We start from the raw sequence: 17,378 nt of genomic DNA on the forward strand, positions 1-17,378 counted from the left end.
GAGGTGTCTTAATTGAGATTAGCACTTCGGAGCTGCCATTTATTGTTATATCTGTGAGCAGCTTCCTTAACTGATCCAAGTGCAAGTGAGAAGACTCAGATCATAGATTGGACTGAGAAAGTAAAAACTCACTTCAGTAATAACAGATTACAGGAAATCCACTATTTCATCTGTGCTGGCTTGATTAAACTTTGGGTTCCTTTGATAAAATGATTATTACATAGAATTTTACAGCATAGAAACAGGTCATTTGGCCCATCAGGTCTATGCCAGTGTTCATGCTCCAAACAAGCCTCTTCCTACCTTACAAAGTCTCATCCTTTCAAAATATCCTTCTATTCCTTTTTCCCTCACGTACTTATCTAGCTTCCCCTTAAATGCATCTATGCTAATCCCCTCAATCGTTCCATGTGGTAGTGAGTTCCACATTCTAACCACTATCTGTTGATTATATTTCAACAGATCATGAAATACACTCTAAAACGTGCTCATCAATAAATATGCATCTGACTTTTATTTTTATGTAAACTTTTTTACAGGCTGAATTGCGTGAAAAGTCATGGGCAAATGATCCAAAAAAGCTACTCCCAGCAATCCAGAGAGCTTTGCAGAGCAGCAGATCTGTTGTTAAAAAAGTAGCAACGTCTCCGGAGCAAGCTATTGATTCCATAAAGTCATCAGTTACATGGATTATAAAGTATGTGAAATTATTACGGAGATCTCACAACAACATAACACGGCTGGAACATAATGACAGCCCTTTCTTTCTAATGTAACGCTGCTTGAAACCTACCTCTTTGGCTAAGCTTTTTGGTCACCTGTCCTAATGTCTGCTTATGTGGCTCGGTGTCAAATTTTGTTTGATAATGCTCCTGTGAAGTGCTTTGGAATATTTTACTATGTTAAAGGCACTATATAAATGCAAGTTGTTGTTGTAGGTTTATCCTGCGCTTGGTGTTACCAAAGGCAAGAAAAGCTGTTGCCAACAGAGAATTATTAAAAGCTGAGGCAATCAGGATGAATGATATTTTTAAGGTAGCCTATTGGAAACTGGCTAAACTTATGGTACTGGAGGTGAGCATTATTACTCATTTGTACTTTTGTATTCCAGAACTGTGCACTATGCAAACCATAACATTTTTTTATTCCATATCCACTGATTTTGAGCTCTGGATAAGCGAACAGTGCCACATGTGCGCGCATCAAATCCTGCTCTGATCAATAAATAGCAATTCAGCAACTGAGTCACGTGACACAGATCCATTCAATGAATACATCTGCTTATCATATTAAAGTTCATCCTGATCGGTGTGGTGGCACAATGAATTAGCCTTTCAGATGAGACACAAAACCGAGGCCCCGTCTGCCCTCTTGGGTGGACGTAAAAGATTCCATGGCACCATTTAGGAGAACAGAGGAGTTCTCCCTGGTGTCCTGGCCAATGTTTATCCTTCAACCAACATCATAAAAACAGATTATCTGGTCATTTTCACATTGCTGTTTGTGGGACCTTGCTGTGCGCATGGCTTCGAGTTTCCTATATTACAACAGTGACTAAACTTCTAAAGTACTCATTGGCTGTAAAGCGCTTTGGGACGACCTGAGGTTGTGAAAGGCGCTGTATAAATGCAAGTCTTCTCTCAGAACATTCTCTCACTGAATAATAGCAATGGGTTCACCCCTAGGACACGTTATTAGTTTCAGCCGTACCATTGGGGTTGGTATATATGAAAGCCAGACAATATTTTCATCATGAAAAGAGAAATCAGAGGGTGAATTAACATGATAATGTTTTTGCACATCTGATAACCGATTGAAGAATGGAATTTGTCATCTTTGGACATTGGTCTGCATTATGGAAAAGCACAAAAGAAGGGCATAAAACAAAGTCTAGCAAAAATGGAGGAAAATGCTATGGAATAAGTATTTTGTTTTGATGACACTCTTTCTGTTAATATTGATCTTGAATTGCTCGTAAAATACCTTGGGTAGATTTTCATTTTGGGCGTGCGGTGGGTGGAGGGCTTGGGCTGTCCGCCCAAAGTCCTTGCCTCAAGGCTCGAGCCATTTTGAGGGCTGGGGGTCATTTTGTTAACGACCCCCAGCAGGCTGAGAGCATTGGTACCAGTGCTGACAGGCAGCTGTCTGGTAGGGGAGGGGACAGGAATTCCAGTGACTACCCTGCAAAGCCGAGTTCCAAGTTGTATCTTAAAGGAGGGGAAGGGGGTGGTAGGGCGTGCGAATGGACCAGCAATGGACCGGAAGATTTTTGTGGGGCCAGGAGGATTATTGCTGCTCCTCCAGGCCTTGCAAAAATCCTTAAAAAGAAATTACCTGGGCTGTTTTCTGCAGGGATCCTTTTAAAGGCTGATGGTCAAGCCTCTCAATGCCAGGTACTAATGGGCAGAGTATGTACGGCAGATGGTCCGCCTATTAGTACTCCAAAATTGTATCAGGGTCCTACGCATATTACTGAAACAGGCAGGTCCCTGGGCTGCCTATGCAAAGGCCCCAACGAAAATGGCAGGGGCCGTACCAGGAATGGGGTATTAAGTGGTGAACTGCCATTTTTCGGCCTGATACCGCCCCATTCCTGTCGGACAGAGGCTGTGAAATTCAGCCTCTTTATCAGCCTTGGTTGCTTTCAATAGAAATATAAGTGTGGACAATTAAATAACACACAAGCAGGGGAGTAGAGGACAGTTCAACATAACATCAGTGATCGCAGTTCAAAGGTAACTCTTGACTGCATTTCAGAAGTAGTTCATTGGTTGTGCAACCCTATGGGACATCTACACTGTGCTTAGAACCCCGACGCAATTTTGGAGTGAACTGTCTGCGGCACACACTTTGCTTATTGGTACCAGGCACTGAGCGGCCTAACCAGCAGCTTTTAAAGGGACCGCTACAGGCCGTTCAGCCCAAGTAATTATTGTTAAAGATTTTTGTGGGGCCAGGAGGAGGTGCTTGATAAATGCTAGTTCTTTTCTTTTCAAGCGGAGGCTTCTTTGTCCTAAATAAAAATGGCAAAGAAACTCCTGGCATATTCATTCACACTCCTCCTAAATTTAGAAAGCCAGTAATAGGAAAATGGAGAGGATATTAAAAAGTTATCTTCTTGAGAGAGCAGGAATATTACTGGGATGGTATTACAGAGTGAGAATTGCTCATTTTGGTAAGTGTAAGGTACAAACCCCAATCAGCCACACCGCCAGCACCAGTGATATGCAGTTCAGTTGAGAATGGACAAAATGAATGACAGCATGACTAATGGGCCAGTGTAAGACTGAATGAATAAAGGATTTTTGACCGCACAGCCAGGAAAAATTGTTCAACCGTATTGACCAATTTGTACTCGCTAAAGCCGATATTTCAAATTGTGCATGTAATTGTGAGAAACTTGTGAAAGAAAACGAACAAGTGACTGACAATGGTTACTGAATAGTTTTATTCTTTACTGGAAAGACATCCTTCAAAAAAAAAACGTGAACAGCTTGTTTTAAGTAAATAAAGTCAGCAGGAACTAATGGCCAGACTAGTTTTACCAGGTTGTCCATTACAAATGATGATGGCCGTCAGAGTTGCTCATCTGTGCTGCTGCACGTGGCGGTTGCTTGTTGAATGACACTGCTTGTTGCAATATAGACAGGGAAACACACCACTGGTTTGACCCACAGACAGCATTTTTCTTCCATCACTAGGCATCATCCTTTGTCTTACTGGTCTCAATGTGGCTGTGACTGTGTTCTGCCATCTTGGACGATCTGTTTCTAATGGTAGTATGGAGATCTTCAGGGTTGCCATCAGAACATATCTGTAGTACTTTTGTTGATTAGCAGGGTTGCTCACACAATCACACTGTTGAGAACAAAAGCACTGTTGGACAACCTTGTGTTGTCCATCTGAATGGCATGTGCTGACCAACAAAGCTGCACCAACTGCCCATATACTTGTCATGCTAGGTCTAGTTAGCTGTTTCAATCATGTTGTAGCTCTGCTTGCTCAAGAGTTGTTTCCACTTTTGAAACCACATCTAGAAAGATTTCATTCTGAATACTTGCTTCAGTGTATTATAATTGGCAACTTGTATGTACAATATTACAGGAATTAAGGTCTGGTGAATATGGAAGCCAGATGTGCTGTAGGTACTATTCTCCTAGGGCACACTTATAAAAACTGTGCTGCACATAAAGTAAACATGTTTTAGTCATGCCTGGAGTGCACGTTTTTAATTCATAAACAAGTTGCGGGTGAAGGCAGAAAGTTCATTATTGCTTTAGGAACAGGAGTAGGCCATTGAGCCCCTTGGGCCTGTTCGGCCATTCAGTTAGGTCATGGCTGATCTGCACCTCAACTCCATTTACCCACCTTAACTTCATATCCCTTGATACCCTTACCCAACAAAAATCTATCCATTTCAGTCTTGTAAGCTCCAATTGTCCCAGCATCCACAGCCTTTTGGGTATTAACCATTTCCTTAATATTTCAGGGTTATTTACCTGATGAGGACTTACTGTTCTTCCTAACCCATTCAGAAATTGGACAAGTTCTCCTACACGAATCACCAGCCATGATCACCAGGTAAGAAGTATATTGATTAGAACTGTCTTATTTAGAAAATTAACTAAAATATTTTTATGCATACTTAGCTGCATTTGGTTTTTTGTGTAGCTCTTTAAATACTGTTTTGTTCCGAGCAAGAAAGCTTGTAAATGCCTTTTTTTTAAGTCATCTAACACAGATCTTATCATCACATTAATGCAGAGCCCAGCGTCGGAGGAGGCTACTGGGAAATCAAATGGATCTACAGTTTAAGGAAATGAACATTGGTAAACCTGTACCAATTGACCATTATCAGATTGAGACAAAAGTAACAAAGATAACTCTGAGAGGTAAGCAAGTTAGGATTGATGTAGTGCAACGTTATTTAGGGAAGAAGGTGAATTTAATATGATTTACCTTTTGGTTTTGATATAGATTTGCAATTAAATATTAGGATTTGGCCTGCTTGGCATAGAGCTTTGCGTGACTAGAGTGCATATTGAGAATTTGGAAACTAAGGTTGGCCACATGTTTTTTAATCCATTAATTTAGGCAGTGGATGGAAAGTTGCGTAGGCCACAATTGGGTATGCTGGTCTTGGCACCCGAACTTCTGACATGCATTCCTGTTATGCGAATCTGAAGCAATAAATCATAAAATTTATGCCTCAATCTTTTTGCTTGTTTTTTTTAAACTAAAGCAACACTTTTTTCTACAGCAAGGCTGTTTCACTTGATGTTGAGCTCAGTTTTCACTACTTTTATTATGCTGCGAACTTCACTGTAATTGTTATTGATGCCATCACATTATACACATATGTGATTAGATATCATAATTTATCAGGGGAATGGGACTAGCTGGACGGCTCTTACAAAGAGCCGGCACGGGCTCGATGGGCCGAATGGCCTCCTTCTGTGCTGTAACCATTCTATGATTCTATTATCTGTAGTGGGGCAATGTCGGATGTTCCATTGTGCTGCTGCCGAAGTCATTTCAAAGGCTGGGTTTGGCACCATGTCAGCTGAGACCCAACTCATCCAGCTGTTACTTAGACTTGAGCCTGTGACCAACTGGTTAAGAAGCTTCCAGAGCACCCTTTGCAGTTTATATTTAACAATGTTTTCATATGGATATTTATGACTGTATTCTCCTCTGAATTGGGTAGATTTGGGGCATAAAATGTGGGTTCTTATAAGCTACTGCACCAAACCACCACTAAAAAACTGCACAAGAATTGTCTTCCCCCTGCAGTCATGGCTTATAATTCCAGTAAGATCTCCACAAATAGAGGGGAACAACAAATATATTGAGGCCCATGCCTCAATGTGATAAGAACAGTCTACTGACATTCTCAAGTCTTGTTTTAAGTGCTCAGATAAATCTGCTGGAGCTCTGCAGGACATCCAGTTAAAGTCTCAAAAATCATTGTGATGAAATAAGACGTAATGTGAAACACAGGAGGAGCCTGTTTTGCTATGTACACTGACATTTCCCATTGAAGAAATAGTTGCAGAGTGTAAAAGCACTGCAATACTTTGACAAAGCACATGAAGCTAAGACTATTAAATGAGGCTTGCCCAGCCTTTACCAACCTTCTGTTGGCCATCTCGCCTCCAAACTCGCCATGTCCTTCAGCTTCTCCTGTCTGTCTGCCTATGGTGTATTTAACTTCCTCTTCCTGCGGACTCAGAGTTTTGAGACTTGGTGCTCCTTTCCTGGTTGCATTCCTTATGCAATGGTTTTGGGCAAGTTTTTTCTATTGGAGGGAGAGAAGGCAATGTAAAGGCATCTGAGTGGCATGAACATTTGCCCCATTCGGTCGCATACATCCCATGATGAAAGGAGCCGATGCATTATCCCTTTAAATGAAGCGTCCTTGAAGACTAACAGAAGCCCTTGTAGCAGGTAATGAGTTGACAGAGTGGTTGTTTGTTAAAATGGTGCTTGAATATTTTGAGAGGTGTCCCTTTGCATAGCTGAGTTTTCCTGACACCCACATGCTGAGAAAGAAAGAACTTGATAGGTAAGAAGGTGAGTGAAGACAGTATGAGTGGTGGAAGATGTGTATTTTTATTATATTAACAATCAAATCTTAGATCTTGAAATTCTGATCAGATCCAAGGTGCAGTAATTCGGGGCAAGTTCCAGTTCCTCACCCCTTTTATAAATGTTGTAAAATTCTGATTGTGAGGGCTCTTCTTGCACCCAGCCCTTTCTGTCCTGATGTCATTGAAAGAAGTAATGACTGGTGGGATGATGTCCTTCACCAGAAATCCCACCAGTTCCACTTTGACTAGGGTCAATTTTAAGCCTGAATGAAGCTGGCATACTTACTGCACCAATCTGGTGGTGGGAGTAGGGTTGCCAACTCAGGTCGAACATATTCCTGGTGATTTCATCACATCACCTCCTCCCTCTATCTGCCCCGTCCCCACACACCTGCTATTGGTGGTCCAACATGTCCATCCTCACAGTGCACCGCCTTCCCACTCCAATTGCAAAGCAAAAAGACTCTTCATTACCCAATTGGATGATTTGTTACTGTTGGTCAAACAGCCCTTTTTCCCATCTCCAATATTTTTATAACTAATAAACAGAACTGTTCAAAGTAAAAGAAAAAAACACAATTTCTTTTTAAGGTCCCTATGATTTTTCTCCTCGGTTTCTTGAAGCAGTGTCCTGGAGATTAATCTTCAATTCCTGGAGACTCCAGGCCAATCCTGGGGGGTTAGCAACCCTAGTTGGGGGCGAAATGCAGTTTCCAAAGAAGTGATTAATTGTCATTAGGAAAGCGGCAATGGAACATTTCGAGGGGAATTTAATTTAAAAATGATCTTCGTGCAGCAAAACAAAAGGCACAGGCAACCATCTCCATTATGCAAACGACCGTATCTCTGGGAATTGAGATGGGGTCCGGGCCGGAGCAGACTGGCAGCCAGATGTTCCATCCCACCACACTTCCAAAGGTGGAGGGGGTCTCTAGGTCTTACAGGCTCAAGGAGTCAATTTCAGTGAAGGATCCTGTGTTCTTTTAGTTGTTTCTGCCTAAACCAGGAGTATCAGCAGATATGAAAGTCTTAAATATCCTTTATTACAGGTATGACAGTGAGCCAAGGGATTGTGAAAGGAGCAGCACGTGTTGTGAAAAGTATTCTGGAGGCTGACAGCATCCAGCAGGGCGATATTTTATTTGTGACAAGCACAGACATTGGCTGGAGCCCATACTTCTCCCTGTTAGGAGGATTGGTCACGGAGATTGGAGGATTGCTTTCACATGGTAAGAAGTGTAAACAAAACTTTTTAAAAAAATGTCCCAAATATTTATAGAGAAGAGTTGCCATAGTGATGAGATGAGGTAAAAAAGAGAATGTTGTTGAGGCAATCTTTCTTTCATTAGATTAAAACAAGCAGTGTTGGAAGTAAGGCTATCTAAAAACGAGTCTGGTGTTGTTTAGTCAGCACTAATAGGTTGTATCAATGATCATTGTAAAACTTTTGCTTACTTTCATTAGAATAACAATACCCAGTGCAGCCCACGCCTTAAGAATAACAATACCACTACCAATGTAGCCCACGCCTTAGAACTATGTTTTATAAATACATAAAGAGCAAAAGGACAACTAAGGAAAGAGTAGGACCTATTAGCGACCAAAAAGGTAACCTATGTGTGGAGACGATTCTTAATGAATACTTTGCGTTTGTCTTCACAAAAGAGGGGGAAGATGCAAAGATTGTAGTTAAGGAGGAAGAGTGTGAAATATTGGATGGGATAAACATAATGAGAGAGGAAGTATTAAGGGGTTCAGCATCTTTGAAAGTAGATAAATCGCCAGGCCCGGATAAAATGTATCCCAGGCTGTTAAAAGAAGCAATGGAAGAAATAGCGGAGGCTCTGACCATCATTTTCCGATCCTCCCTGGCTACAGGCGTGGTGCCAGAGGATTTGAAGACTGCTAATATTGTTCTGTTGTTTAAAAAGGGAGAAAAGGATAGACCTAGTAATTACAGGCCAGTGCATCTAACCTCGGTTATGGGCAAATTATTGGAATTAATTCTGAGGGACAGTATAAACCGTCATTTAGAAAGGCACGGATTAATCAAGGACAGTCAGCATGGATTTGTTAAGGGAAGATCGTGTCTGACTAACTTGATTGAATTTTTTTGAGGAGGTAACAAGAAGGGTCGATGAGGGTAGTACATATGATGTAGACTACATGGATTTTAGCAATGCTTTTGACAAGGTCCCACATGGCTGACTGGTCAAAAAGGTAAAAGCCCATGGGAATCCAAGGGAAAGTGGCAAATTGGATCCAAAATTGGCTCAGTGGCAGGAAGCAAAGGGTAATGGTCGACAGATGTTTTTGTGACTGGAAGACTGTTTCCAGTGGGGTTCGGCAGGGCTCAGTACTAGGTCCCTTGCTTTTTGTGGTATATATTAATGATTTAGACTTAAAAAAGGGAGCACGATTAAGAAGTTTGCAGATGATATAAAAATTGGCCGTGTGGTTGATAATGAGGAGGAAAGCTGTAGACTGCTGGAAGATATCAATGGACTGGTCAGGTGGGCAGAAAAGTGGCAAATGGAATTCAATCCAGAGAAGCGTGAGGTAATGCATTTGGGGAGGTCAAACAAGGCAAGGGAATATACAATAAATGGGAGGATACTGAGAAGTGTAGAGGAGCTGAAGGATCTTGGAGTGCATGTTCACAAATCGCTGAAGGTAGCAGGACAGGTAGATAAGGTGGTTAAGAAGGCATACGGGATACTTTCCTTTATTAGCCGAGGCATAGAATATAAGAGCAGGGAATTTATGCTAGAACTGTATAAAACACTGGTTAGGCCACAGCTTGAGTACTGTGTACAGTTCTGGTCACCACATTACAGGAAAGATGTGATTGTACTAGAGAGGGTGCAGAGGAGATTTACGAAGATGTTGCCAGGACTGGAGAATGTTATCTATGAGGAAAGATTGGATAGGCTGGGGTTGTTTTCTTTGGAACAGAGGAGGATGAGGGTGATTTAATTGAGGTGTATGAAATTATGAGGGGCCTGGATCGAGTGGATAGGAAGGACCTATTTCCCTTAGGAGATAGGTCAATAACCAGGGAGCATAGATTTAAAGTATTTGGTAGAAGGATTAGAGAGGAGCTAAGGAAAAAAATTTCACCCAGAGGGTGGTAGTGGTCTGGAACTCACTACCTGAAAGGGTGGTAGAGGCAGAAACCCTCATCGCATTTAAAAGGTACTTGGATATGCTCTTAAAGTGCCATAACCTACAAGGCTATGGACCAAGTGCTGGAAAGTGGGATTAGGCTGGGTAGCTCTATTTCGACCGGCACGGACATGATGGGCTGAATGGCCTCCTTCTGAGCTGTTAAATTTCTATGTTTCTTTATCACTATGTTGCCCTAAACTTTTCAATTTATTGCAGTATATTTTCCAAACTCATGAATACTAATTATTAGTGGACTAGTACCCTCCGTTTCTCGCTCTGTGTTTCTGATCTCAACTGTGCTACCATGAGAGATGCCAATCAAAGAGCAAATGCTGCTTCCTTGTTGGGCAGGAGGGAAGGAAGGAAAGTCAGAGGATCAATCACTTTGTCCTTCCTTGTCTTTCCTAGCAGATAGCCAGATAGCAACAATAAGTGCAGCTTTTGGTGGAGGTATCTACTCCTGGTCCTCTAAGCTAGGCAAGACTTTTGGCACAGGGATGCTGTCGGAAGGTAAAATGTGAAAAGAAAACAAAACAGCACTGTACATTTAGCATGGAAATAAATAAAGCTGTGTATTACATGGCTAGTATTGTGACCTCGTGATTATAGTACTGGACTAGTAACTCAGAGATTGAGAATTCAGATCCCACCTTGGCAAGCTGTGGAATTGAATTCAATAAAGAGAACTGACCATGAAAGTTGCTGAATTGCTGTAAAACCCCAGCTGGTTCAACAAACTAGTCTACATGTGTCACACAAATAGTTCATTCTTAATGCCCTTGGGGTCCCTCGGGATGAACAATAAATGCTGCCTTGCCAAATACTAAGAACATTTTTTAAAAAAACATGCTTTGATAATCTGACGCGTCATTCCTGGCTTCAATTACAGTCTGGACATCAGTCCTATTTACTTGGAAGTCTTAGGAAGCAAAGTTTTAGTAGTTTAGTAGACAGTGGTCTTTGAAGCTGTGCTCATAGTGCATTCATTGTCAGTTGTGTTTTTTTAGCACTGGAATGGAAGTATACTACATCTGATCTGGGAGTTTCTCATTTTTCAGTATTGAACATCTAACTGACGAGCACACACAGAAAGTTCATAACAATTAGAAGCAGTTACTTTACAATGATGACTTAGAGCTAAAGCATATATTAAGCTATTTCCATTTCTGACCATTTACTTGCCTTCTGTTCTCAACAGGTGCTGTAGTTGCACGAGAATATGGGTTACCTTGTATTGTGAGTTGCAGAAATGCCACAAGCCTGTTCCAATCAGGTATGCATAATGTAAGAGGCAGTTTTAAAATCTGTTCTTCCCACTACTTCAGCTGCAAGAAATCCCCCCGGAAGTCCCCTTAAATCCCGGGCGGTGTTAAAGGGCCAAAAACTCATCAATTCAGGTCACTGCTCCTTTTCTCTGTTCTTGTGCCCGGAGAAGGCTCAGTTCTCCAGGCACAAAGTCCAGGAAAATTGGCTCTATTACGTTCTCAAGAAGAAATGTGTATGCTTATACAACCATTGAAGTTGAAGTGTACTTTGAAGAATTTGTGCATTTGCACTGCTCAACCCACCTCACCTCCCCACATTCTGTAAATTGATATAGTCAAACTTGGTGTCACATAATCACTAATTCCTGATTTACCTCCTCTTCTCTCTTGGTCTTTTCAACCCATCTTTCTCAAAAAAAATAAGTGTACAGAAATGCACGACCAACTGTGGACCCTTCAACTGTACATAGGAACATAGGAACAGGAGTAGGCCATTCAGCCCCTCGTGCCTGCTCCGCCATTTGATAAGATCATGGCTGATCTGTGATCTGCCTTTGGCCCATATCCCTTTATACCTTTGGTTGCCAAAAAGCTATCTATCTCAGATTTAAATTTAGCAATTGAGCTAGTATCAATTGCCATTTGTGGAGGAGAGTTCCAAACTTCTACAACCCTTTGTGTGTAGAAATGTTTTCTAATCTCGCTCCTGAAAGGTCTGGCTCTAATTTTTAGACTGTGCTCCCTACTTCTAAAACCCCCAACCAGCGGAAATAGTTTCTCTCTATCCACCCTATCTGTTCCCCTTAATATCTTATAAACTTCGATTAGATCACCCCTTAACCTTCGAAACTCCAGAGAATACAACCTCAATTTGTGTAATCTCTCTTCGTAACTTAACCCTTGAAGTCCGGGTATCATTCTAGTAAACCTACGCTGCACTCCCTCCAAGGCCAATATGTCCTTCTGAAGGTGCGGTGCCCAGAACTGCTCACAGTACTCCAGGTGTGGTCTAACCAGGGTTTTGTATAGCTGCAACATAACTTCTGCCTCCTTGTACTCTAGTCCTCGAGATATAAAGGCCAACATTCCATTAGCCTTCTTGATTATTTTCTGCACCTGTTCATGACACTTCAATGATCAATGTACCTGAACCCCTAAGTCCCTTTGGACATCCACTGTTTTTAACTTTTTACCATTTAGAAAGTACCCTGTTCTATCCTTTTTTGATCCAAAGTGGATGACCTCACATTTGTCTACATTGAATTCCATTTGCCACAGTTTTGCCCATTCACCTAATCTATCAATATCGCTTTGTAATTTTATGTTTTCATCTACACTGCTTACAATGCCACCAATCTTTGTGTCATCGACAAACTTAGATATGAGGCTTTCTATGCCTTCATCTAAGTCATTAATAAATATTGTGAATAATTGAGGCCCCAAGACAGATCCCTGCGGGACTCCACTAGTCACATCCTGCCAATGTGAGTACCTTCCCATTATCCCTACTCTCTGTCGCCTTTCGCTCAGCCAACTTCCTAACCAAGTCCGTACTTTTCCCTCCATTCCATGGGCTTCTATCTTAGCTAACAGTCTCTTATGTGGGACCTTATCAAATGCCTTCTGGAAGTCCATATAAATAACATCCATTGACATTCCCCTGGCCACTACTTTAGTCACCTCTTCAAAAAATTCAGTCAGGTTTGTCTGGCACGACCTACCTTTCACAAATCCATGCTGACTCTCTCTGATTAACTGAAATTCTCGAGGTGTTCAGTCACCCTATCCTTAATTATAGACTCCAGCATTTTCCCCACAACAGATGTTAGGCTAACTGGTCTATAATTCCCCGGTTTCCCTCTCTCTCCTTTCTTAAAAAGCGGAGTGACATGTGCAATTTTCCAATCTCGAGGGACAGTTCCTGAATCTAGAGAACTTTGAAAGATTATAGTTAGGGCATCCGTAATATGCTCACCTACTTCCTTTAAAACTCTGGGATGGAAACCATCTGGTCCTGGGGATTTGTCACTCTTTAGTGCTATTATTTTCTTCATTACTGTTGCTTTACTTATATTAATTTTATCGAGTCCCTGTCCCCGATTCAATATAAGTTTTCTTGGGATTTCCGGCATGCTATCCTCTTTTTCGAGTGTAAATACTGACGCAAAGTAATTGTTCAACATGTCTGCCATTTCCCCATTGTCAATGATAATATCCCCACTTTCAGTTTTTAAGGAGCCAACACTGCTCCTGACCACCCACTTTTTCCTAATATAACTATAAAAGTTCTTCGTATTGGTTTTGATATCCCTTGCGAGTTTCTTTTCATACTCTCTTTTTGTAGCCCTTACTATCTGTTCTATGATCCTTTGTTGCTCTTTGTATCTTTCCCATTCGTCAGGATCTGTGCCATTTTTTGCCTTTTTGTATGCCCTTTCCTTATGTCTTATAATGTCCCTTACCTCTTTAGTTGTCCATGGCTGTTTTTTTTGGCAAGTAGAGTTCTTGCCCCTCAGGGGTATAAACCGATTCTGTATCACGTTAAATGTTTCTTTAATCATTTCCCACTGATCATCAGTCGTTTTACCCATTAACAGATTTGCCCAGTTTACTGTGGACAGTCTCTGTCTCATCCCATTGAAGTCGGCCTTGCCCAAGTCTAGAATGTTAGCAGCTGATTCACTTTTTTCCCTTTCAAACACTACATTGAACTCGATCATGTTATGATCATTATTGGATAGATGTTCACGCACAGTTAAGCCGTTAACTAAATCTGGTTCATTACTCATTACTAAATCTAGTATGGCTTGCCCCCTTGTTGCCTCTAGGACATACTGCTGCAGAAAACTATCCCGGACACACTCAAGAAATTCACTACCTTTCTGACAGTTGCTAGTCTGCTTTTCCCAATCTATGTGAAGGTTAAAGTCCCCCATTAAGACCACTATGCCTTTCTTACACGCTTGTCTAATCTCTGCATTTATACAATCTAGCAATTCAGAGCTGCTGCCAGTGCTCCTATATACAATTCCCACTATAGTCTTAGATCCTTTCCTATTTCTCAATTCAACCCATAAGGTCTCTGTTGGCTGCTTACCTCTCGTTATATCCCCCTTTATCATTGAAGTGATTTCATCGCTAATCATTATGGCTACTCCTCCCCCTCTTCCATTTTCCCTATCTCTCCTGTAGACCTTATAACCCGGTATATTTAGTTCCCAATCCTGACCATCCTGCAGCCAAGTCTCAGTAATAGCTATCATGTCATACCCTCCAATTTGAATTTGAACCTGTAGTTCATTTAATTTATTCCTTATACTCCGTGCATTTGTATATAGAACTTTTAGTTGGGCCACACACCCTAGCCTGACCTTCAGCTTTGATACTGGGTTAATCGCCTTACGCCTTCTAGTTTTTATTTTATCTGTCGTGCCTAAAGTACACAATACTTTACACAATCCCTATTACTATGCACTACTCAGGGCACAAAAGTAGATCAGGTATGTCATGGGTTAGATGCATTAGAGTTCCCTCTGCACTGTTATAACATTCAGATTTAACTTCAGCCTCAGAGAAATATATCCCAATTTTGCAATTTGTGTAGTATAAAAGGAAAGTGTGGTGGGATGAGACTTCCAACCTCCGCATGTCCCAAAGCACTTTACAGCCATGAAGTACTTTTGAAGTGTAGTCACTAATGTAGGGAAACACAACAGCCAATTTGCACATAGTAAGGTTCCACAAACTGTAATCTGTTTTCGTGATGTTGGTTGAGTGATAAATATTGCGAGGACACCGGGAGAACTCCCCTGCTCTTCATCGAATAGTGTCATGGGATCTTCGGAACCCATTTGAGAGGGCAGACCGCTTGGTTTAACACCTCATCCGAAAGACGGTACCTCTGACAGTGTACATTCCCTCCGTATTGCATTGAAATGTCAGCCTGGATCAAGTCTCTGGAGTGGGGCTTGAACCCACAAACTTCTGAATCAGAGGTGAGAGTGCATCACTGAGTCAAAGTTAACACCTTATATGACCATCAAACTCACTCTGTAAAGTATTTTGAAATGTTTCGATAGTGTTGTAAGGTGCTATATAAATGCAAATATTTCCACTGGCGGAGCAAGCCCCCAGGAATTTCAGGTCCTATTGAACTTATGCATTTTGACAGATAGAAATAAAGTTATTTACAAAATGATTGCAGTTCAAATGTGCTGATGTCTATTACAGTGTAAAGATAACCTCACATCTATAACAGCTGTAAGGATATATTGTTCCAGTAAACAGTCATTTTTTACTGTTCACAGGTGATACAGTGATTCTCAATGGGGAAAAAGGATTTGTGCAGAAAGTTGAAGAAAACTGAAAATTTGAATGTATTCATAAGGCAAAGTTTAACCTCTTCCAGGTTCCTAATGCTCCAGTTTTAAGTTAAATATGAATAATGGCATAACTTTGCTTCTAAATTGTGAAAAATACTGAAGATGCTCTATATATTTAGTGTATTTTCACATATATATATATATATAGATCTAGAGATATATATACATACACAAATAAATACGTAATAGATATAGACTACAATACTTCTTTTAAAAAAGAGACCTCACTACATATTCGCATTATGAAACTGATCAGGGATTATGGCTTTTGTAAATCAAATGAAATGGAGGTTGAGTTGGGGATGGATAATTCTACAAGATTTGGATTTTGGCCAAATAAGGGCTTCAATCTGTCACTCAATAGCAAAATAGTGCTCCAACACACTGTGCTTCTTTTCACCACTTTCTGAGCTTTCTTCAGGACTGGATAGGAACAGGGGAAATTACAAGACCAGAGAAAACTATTGCACTTACTTCTTCTTTAATAACTGGACTGCAAATATCAGCCCTACAGCTGACAAATACAACATTCTTAATATGGAGAGGCTTGAAATATATGACATATGAAGTTCGAAGCTTTTTTTTTAGTTGAAATTGAAACAAATTATTTTTTTCATTCATTCCAGTGAAAAAACAAGTCAGCAACAATATATATCTTTCATGTATGTCGAACCTCTCCATATTAGCAGTCACACCCTTTAGCTATAAGCTCATCCAATTGAGCTGTCATTAGTAGTTGGGTCAGGCCAGAAGTGGGAGTTGGGTCAGGTTGCAGATTTGCAAAGTCTTGGTTGAGCTATTTCCACTGAGTTTAATCTGGTTGTGAAGACAGCAAAACTTAGTGGAAATAGTTGATGCTTGTAACTTTGTAACTTTGCATGCAGGAGAAACTTCTTTACACAGAGCAGCGAGCCTGTAGAATTCACTTCCAGCATTAGTGGTTGAGGCAGAAACTATGACAACATTAGATAGGCAGATGAAGAAAAAGGGGTTGAAAGAATAGGGGAACAGGGTGAGTAAATGTGATTAGAACTATTTGCTCCCATGTAAGGGAAACACATGGCCTGTTTCCCTGCTGTAATTTCTATGTATCAAAATAATTATGCAAGCTAACTGCTTGCAAAAGAGCAAAAGAGACCTGAAAATCACAGTGCTGCCCAATCTACAATTTGAAAGCAAGAATAAGATGTATTGGTGCAAAGTTCAGTTTAGGATCTTTTTTGGTATCTTATGTATTACAAAATTATGTATTAAATTAAGCTCAAGTCAGCAAAATCATAATCTTTATGTTAAAATTATTCAGCAGGCAGGGGTCTAAAATTCTTAAGCATTCCCACAATTGTCGTGCCATCGTTTCCCAGTTCTATCTCTATATTTAATTGTAACAGATTATTGCACTATTATCTTCATTTTTTATTTTATTTTAATAAAGTTATGTACATAAATCACTAGCAATTGTATGATTTATGCTTTGTTTACTAGCGTATTTCACAGTTAGGACATATCAACAGTGGTATTAAACTGAACCTGACAAACATCGGTGACCTCTCACAGCCAATGAAGTACTTTTGAAATATAGTCACTGTTGTAATGTAGGAGATGCACCAGCCAATTTTTACACAGCAAGGTCCTACAAACAGCAATAAGTGACCGAATATTCTGTTAATTAAATAGAAACTGAAAATGCTGGAAACATTCAGGCAGTATTAGAAAGAAAAGTTTATAATGTCAGTTTAAGTTCCCTTCAACCCGCTCTACCCGTACTCAATTGAAGACACTTTTACTGCTGTAAGCCTGACAATATCGCTGTCAGAATATATCACTTCCATGTTGTGCTCCATCTCGTTTAACTGAGGTGGACAGATTTGAGCCGTCAAGCAACATTCGGACTCGGAGCCGTGTTTCCAACTGATCAGAAAGTAATTACTCTTCCGTATACACAACAGAGCTTCAAAATGGCTTTAGATTATTAG

At 40.6% G+C, this 17,378-nt stretch overlaps 1 protein-coding gene across 2 annotated transcripts in view; it reads left to right on the forward strand.

The window, feature by feature from the left end:
• The window catches only part of LOC137333785 (rifampicin phosphotransferase-like), a 137,436-nt gene extending 120,583 nt beyond the window's left edge, over positions 1 to 16,853 (forward strand). For both annotated transcript variants that reach the window (XM_067998124.1, XM_067998125.1), the window contains 7 exons: positions 540 to 697; positions 939 to 1,074; positions 4,490 to 4,581; positions 4,765 to 4,892; positions 7,640 to 7,819; positions 10,957 to 11,031; positions 15,331 to 16,853. In XM_067998124.1, coding sequence (XP_067854225.1) covers positions 540 to 697; positions 939 to 1,074; positions 4,490 to 4,581; positions 4,765 to 4,892; positions 7,640 to 7,819; positions 10,957 to 11,031; positions 15,331 to 15,389 — 828 coding nt within the window. In that variant the 3' untranslated portion in view covers positions 15,390 to 16,853. The remainder of the gene's footprint in view (positions 1 to 539; positions 698 to 938; positions 1,075 to 4,489; positions 4,582 to 4,764; positions 4,893 to 7,639; positions 7,820 to 10,956; positions 11,032 to 15,330) is intronic.
• The last annotated feature ends 525 nt before the right edge of the window (positions 16,854 to 17,378 follow it).

Source organism: Heptranchias perlo, chromosome 16 (genome assembly GCF_035084215.1).
Source record: "Heptranchias perlo isolate sHepPer1 chromosome 16, sHepPer1.hap1, whole genome shotgun sequence".
Taxonomy (NCBI): domain Eukaryota; kingdom Metazoa; phylum Chordata; class Chondrichthyes; order Hexanchiformes; family Hexanchidae; genus Heptranchias; species Heptranchias perlo.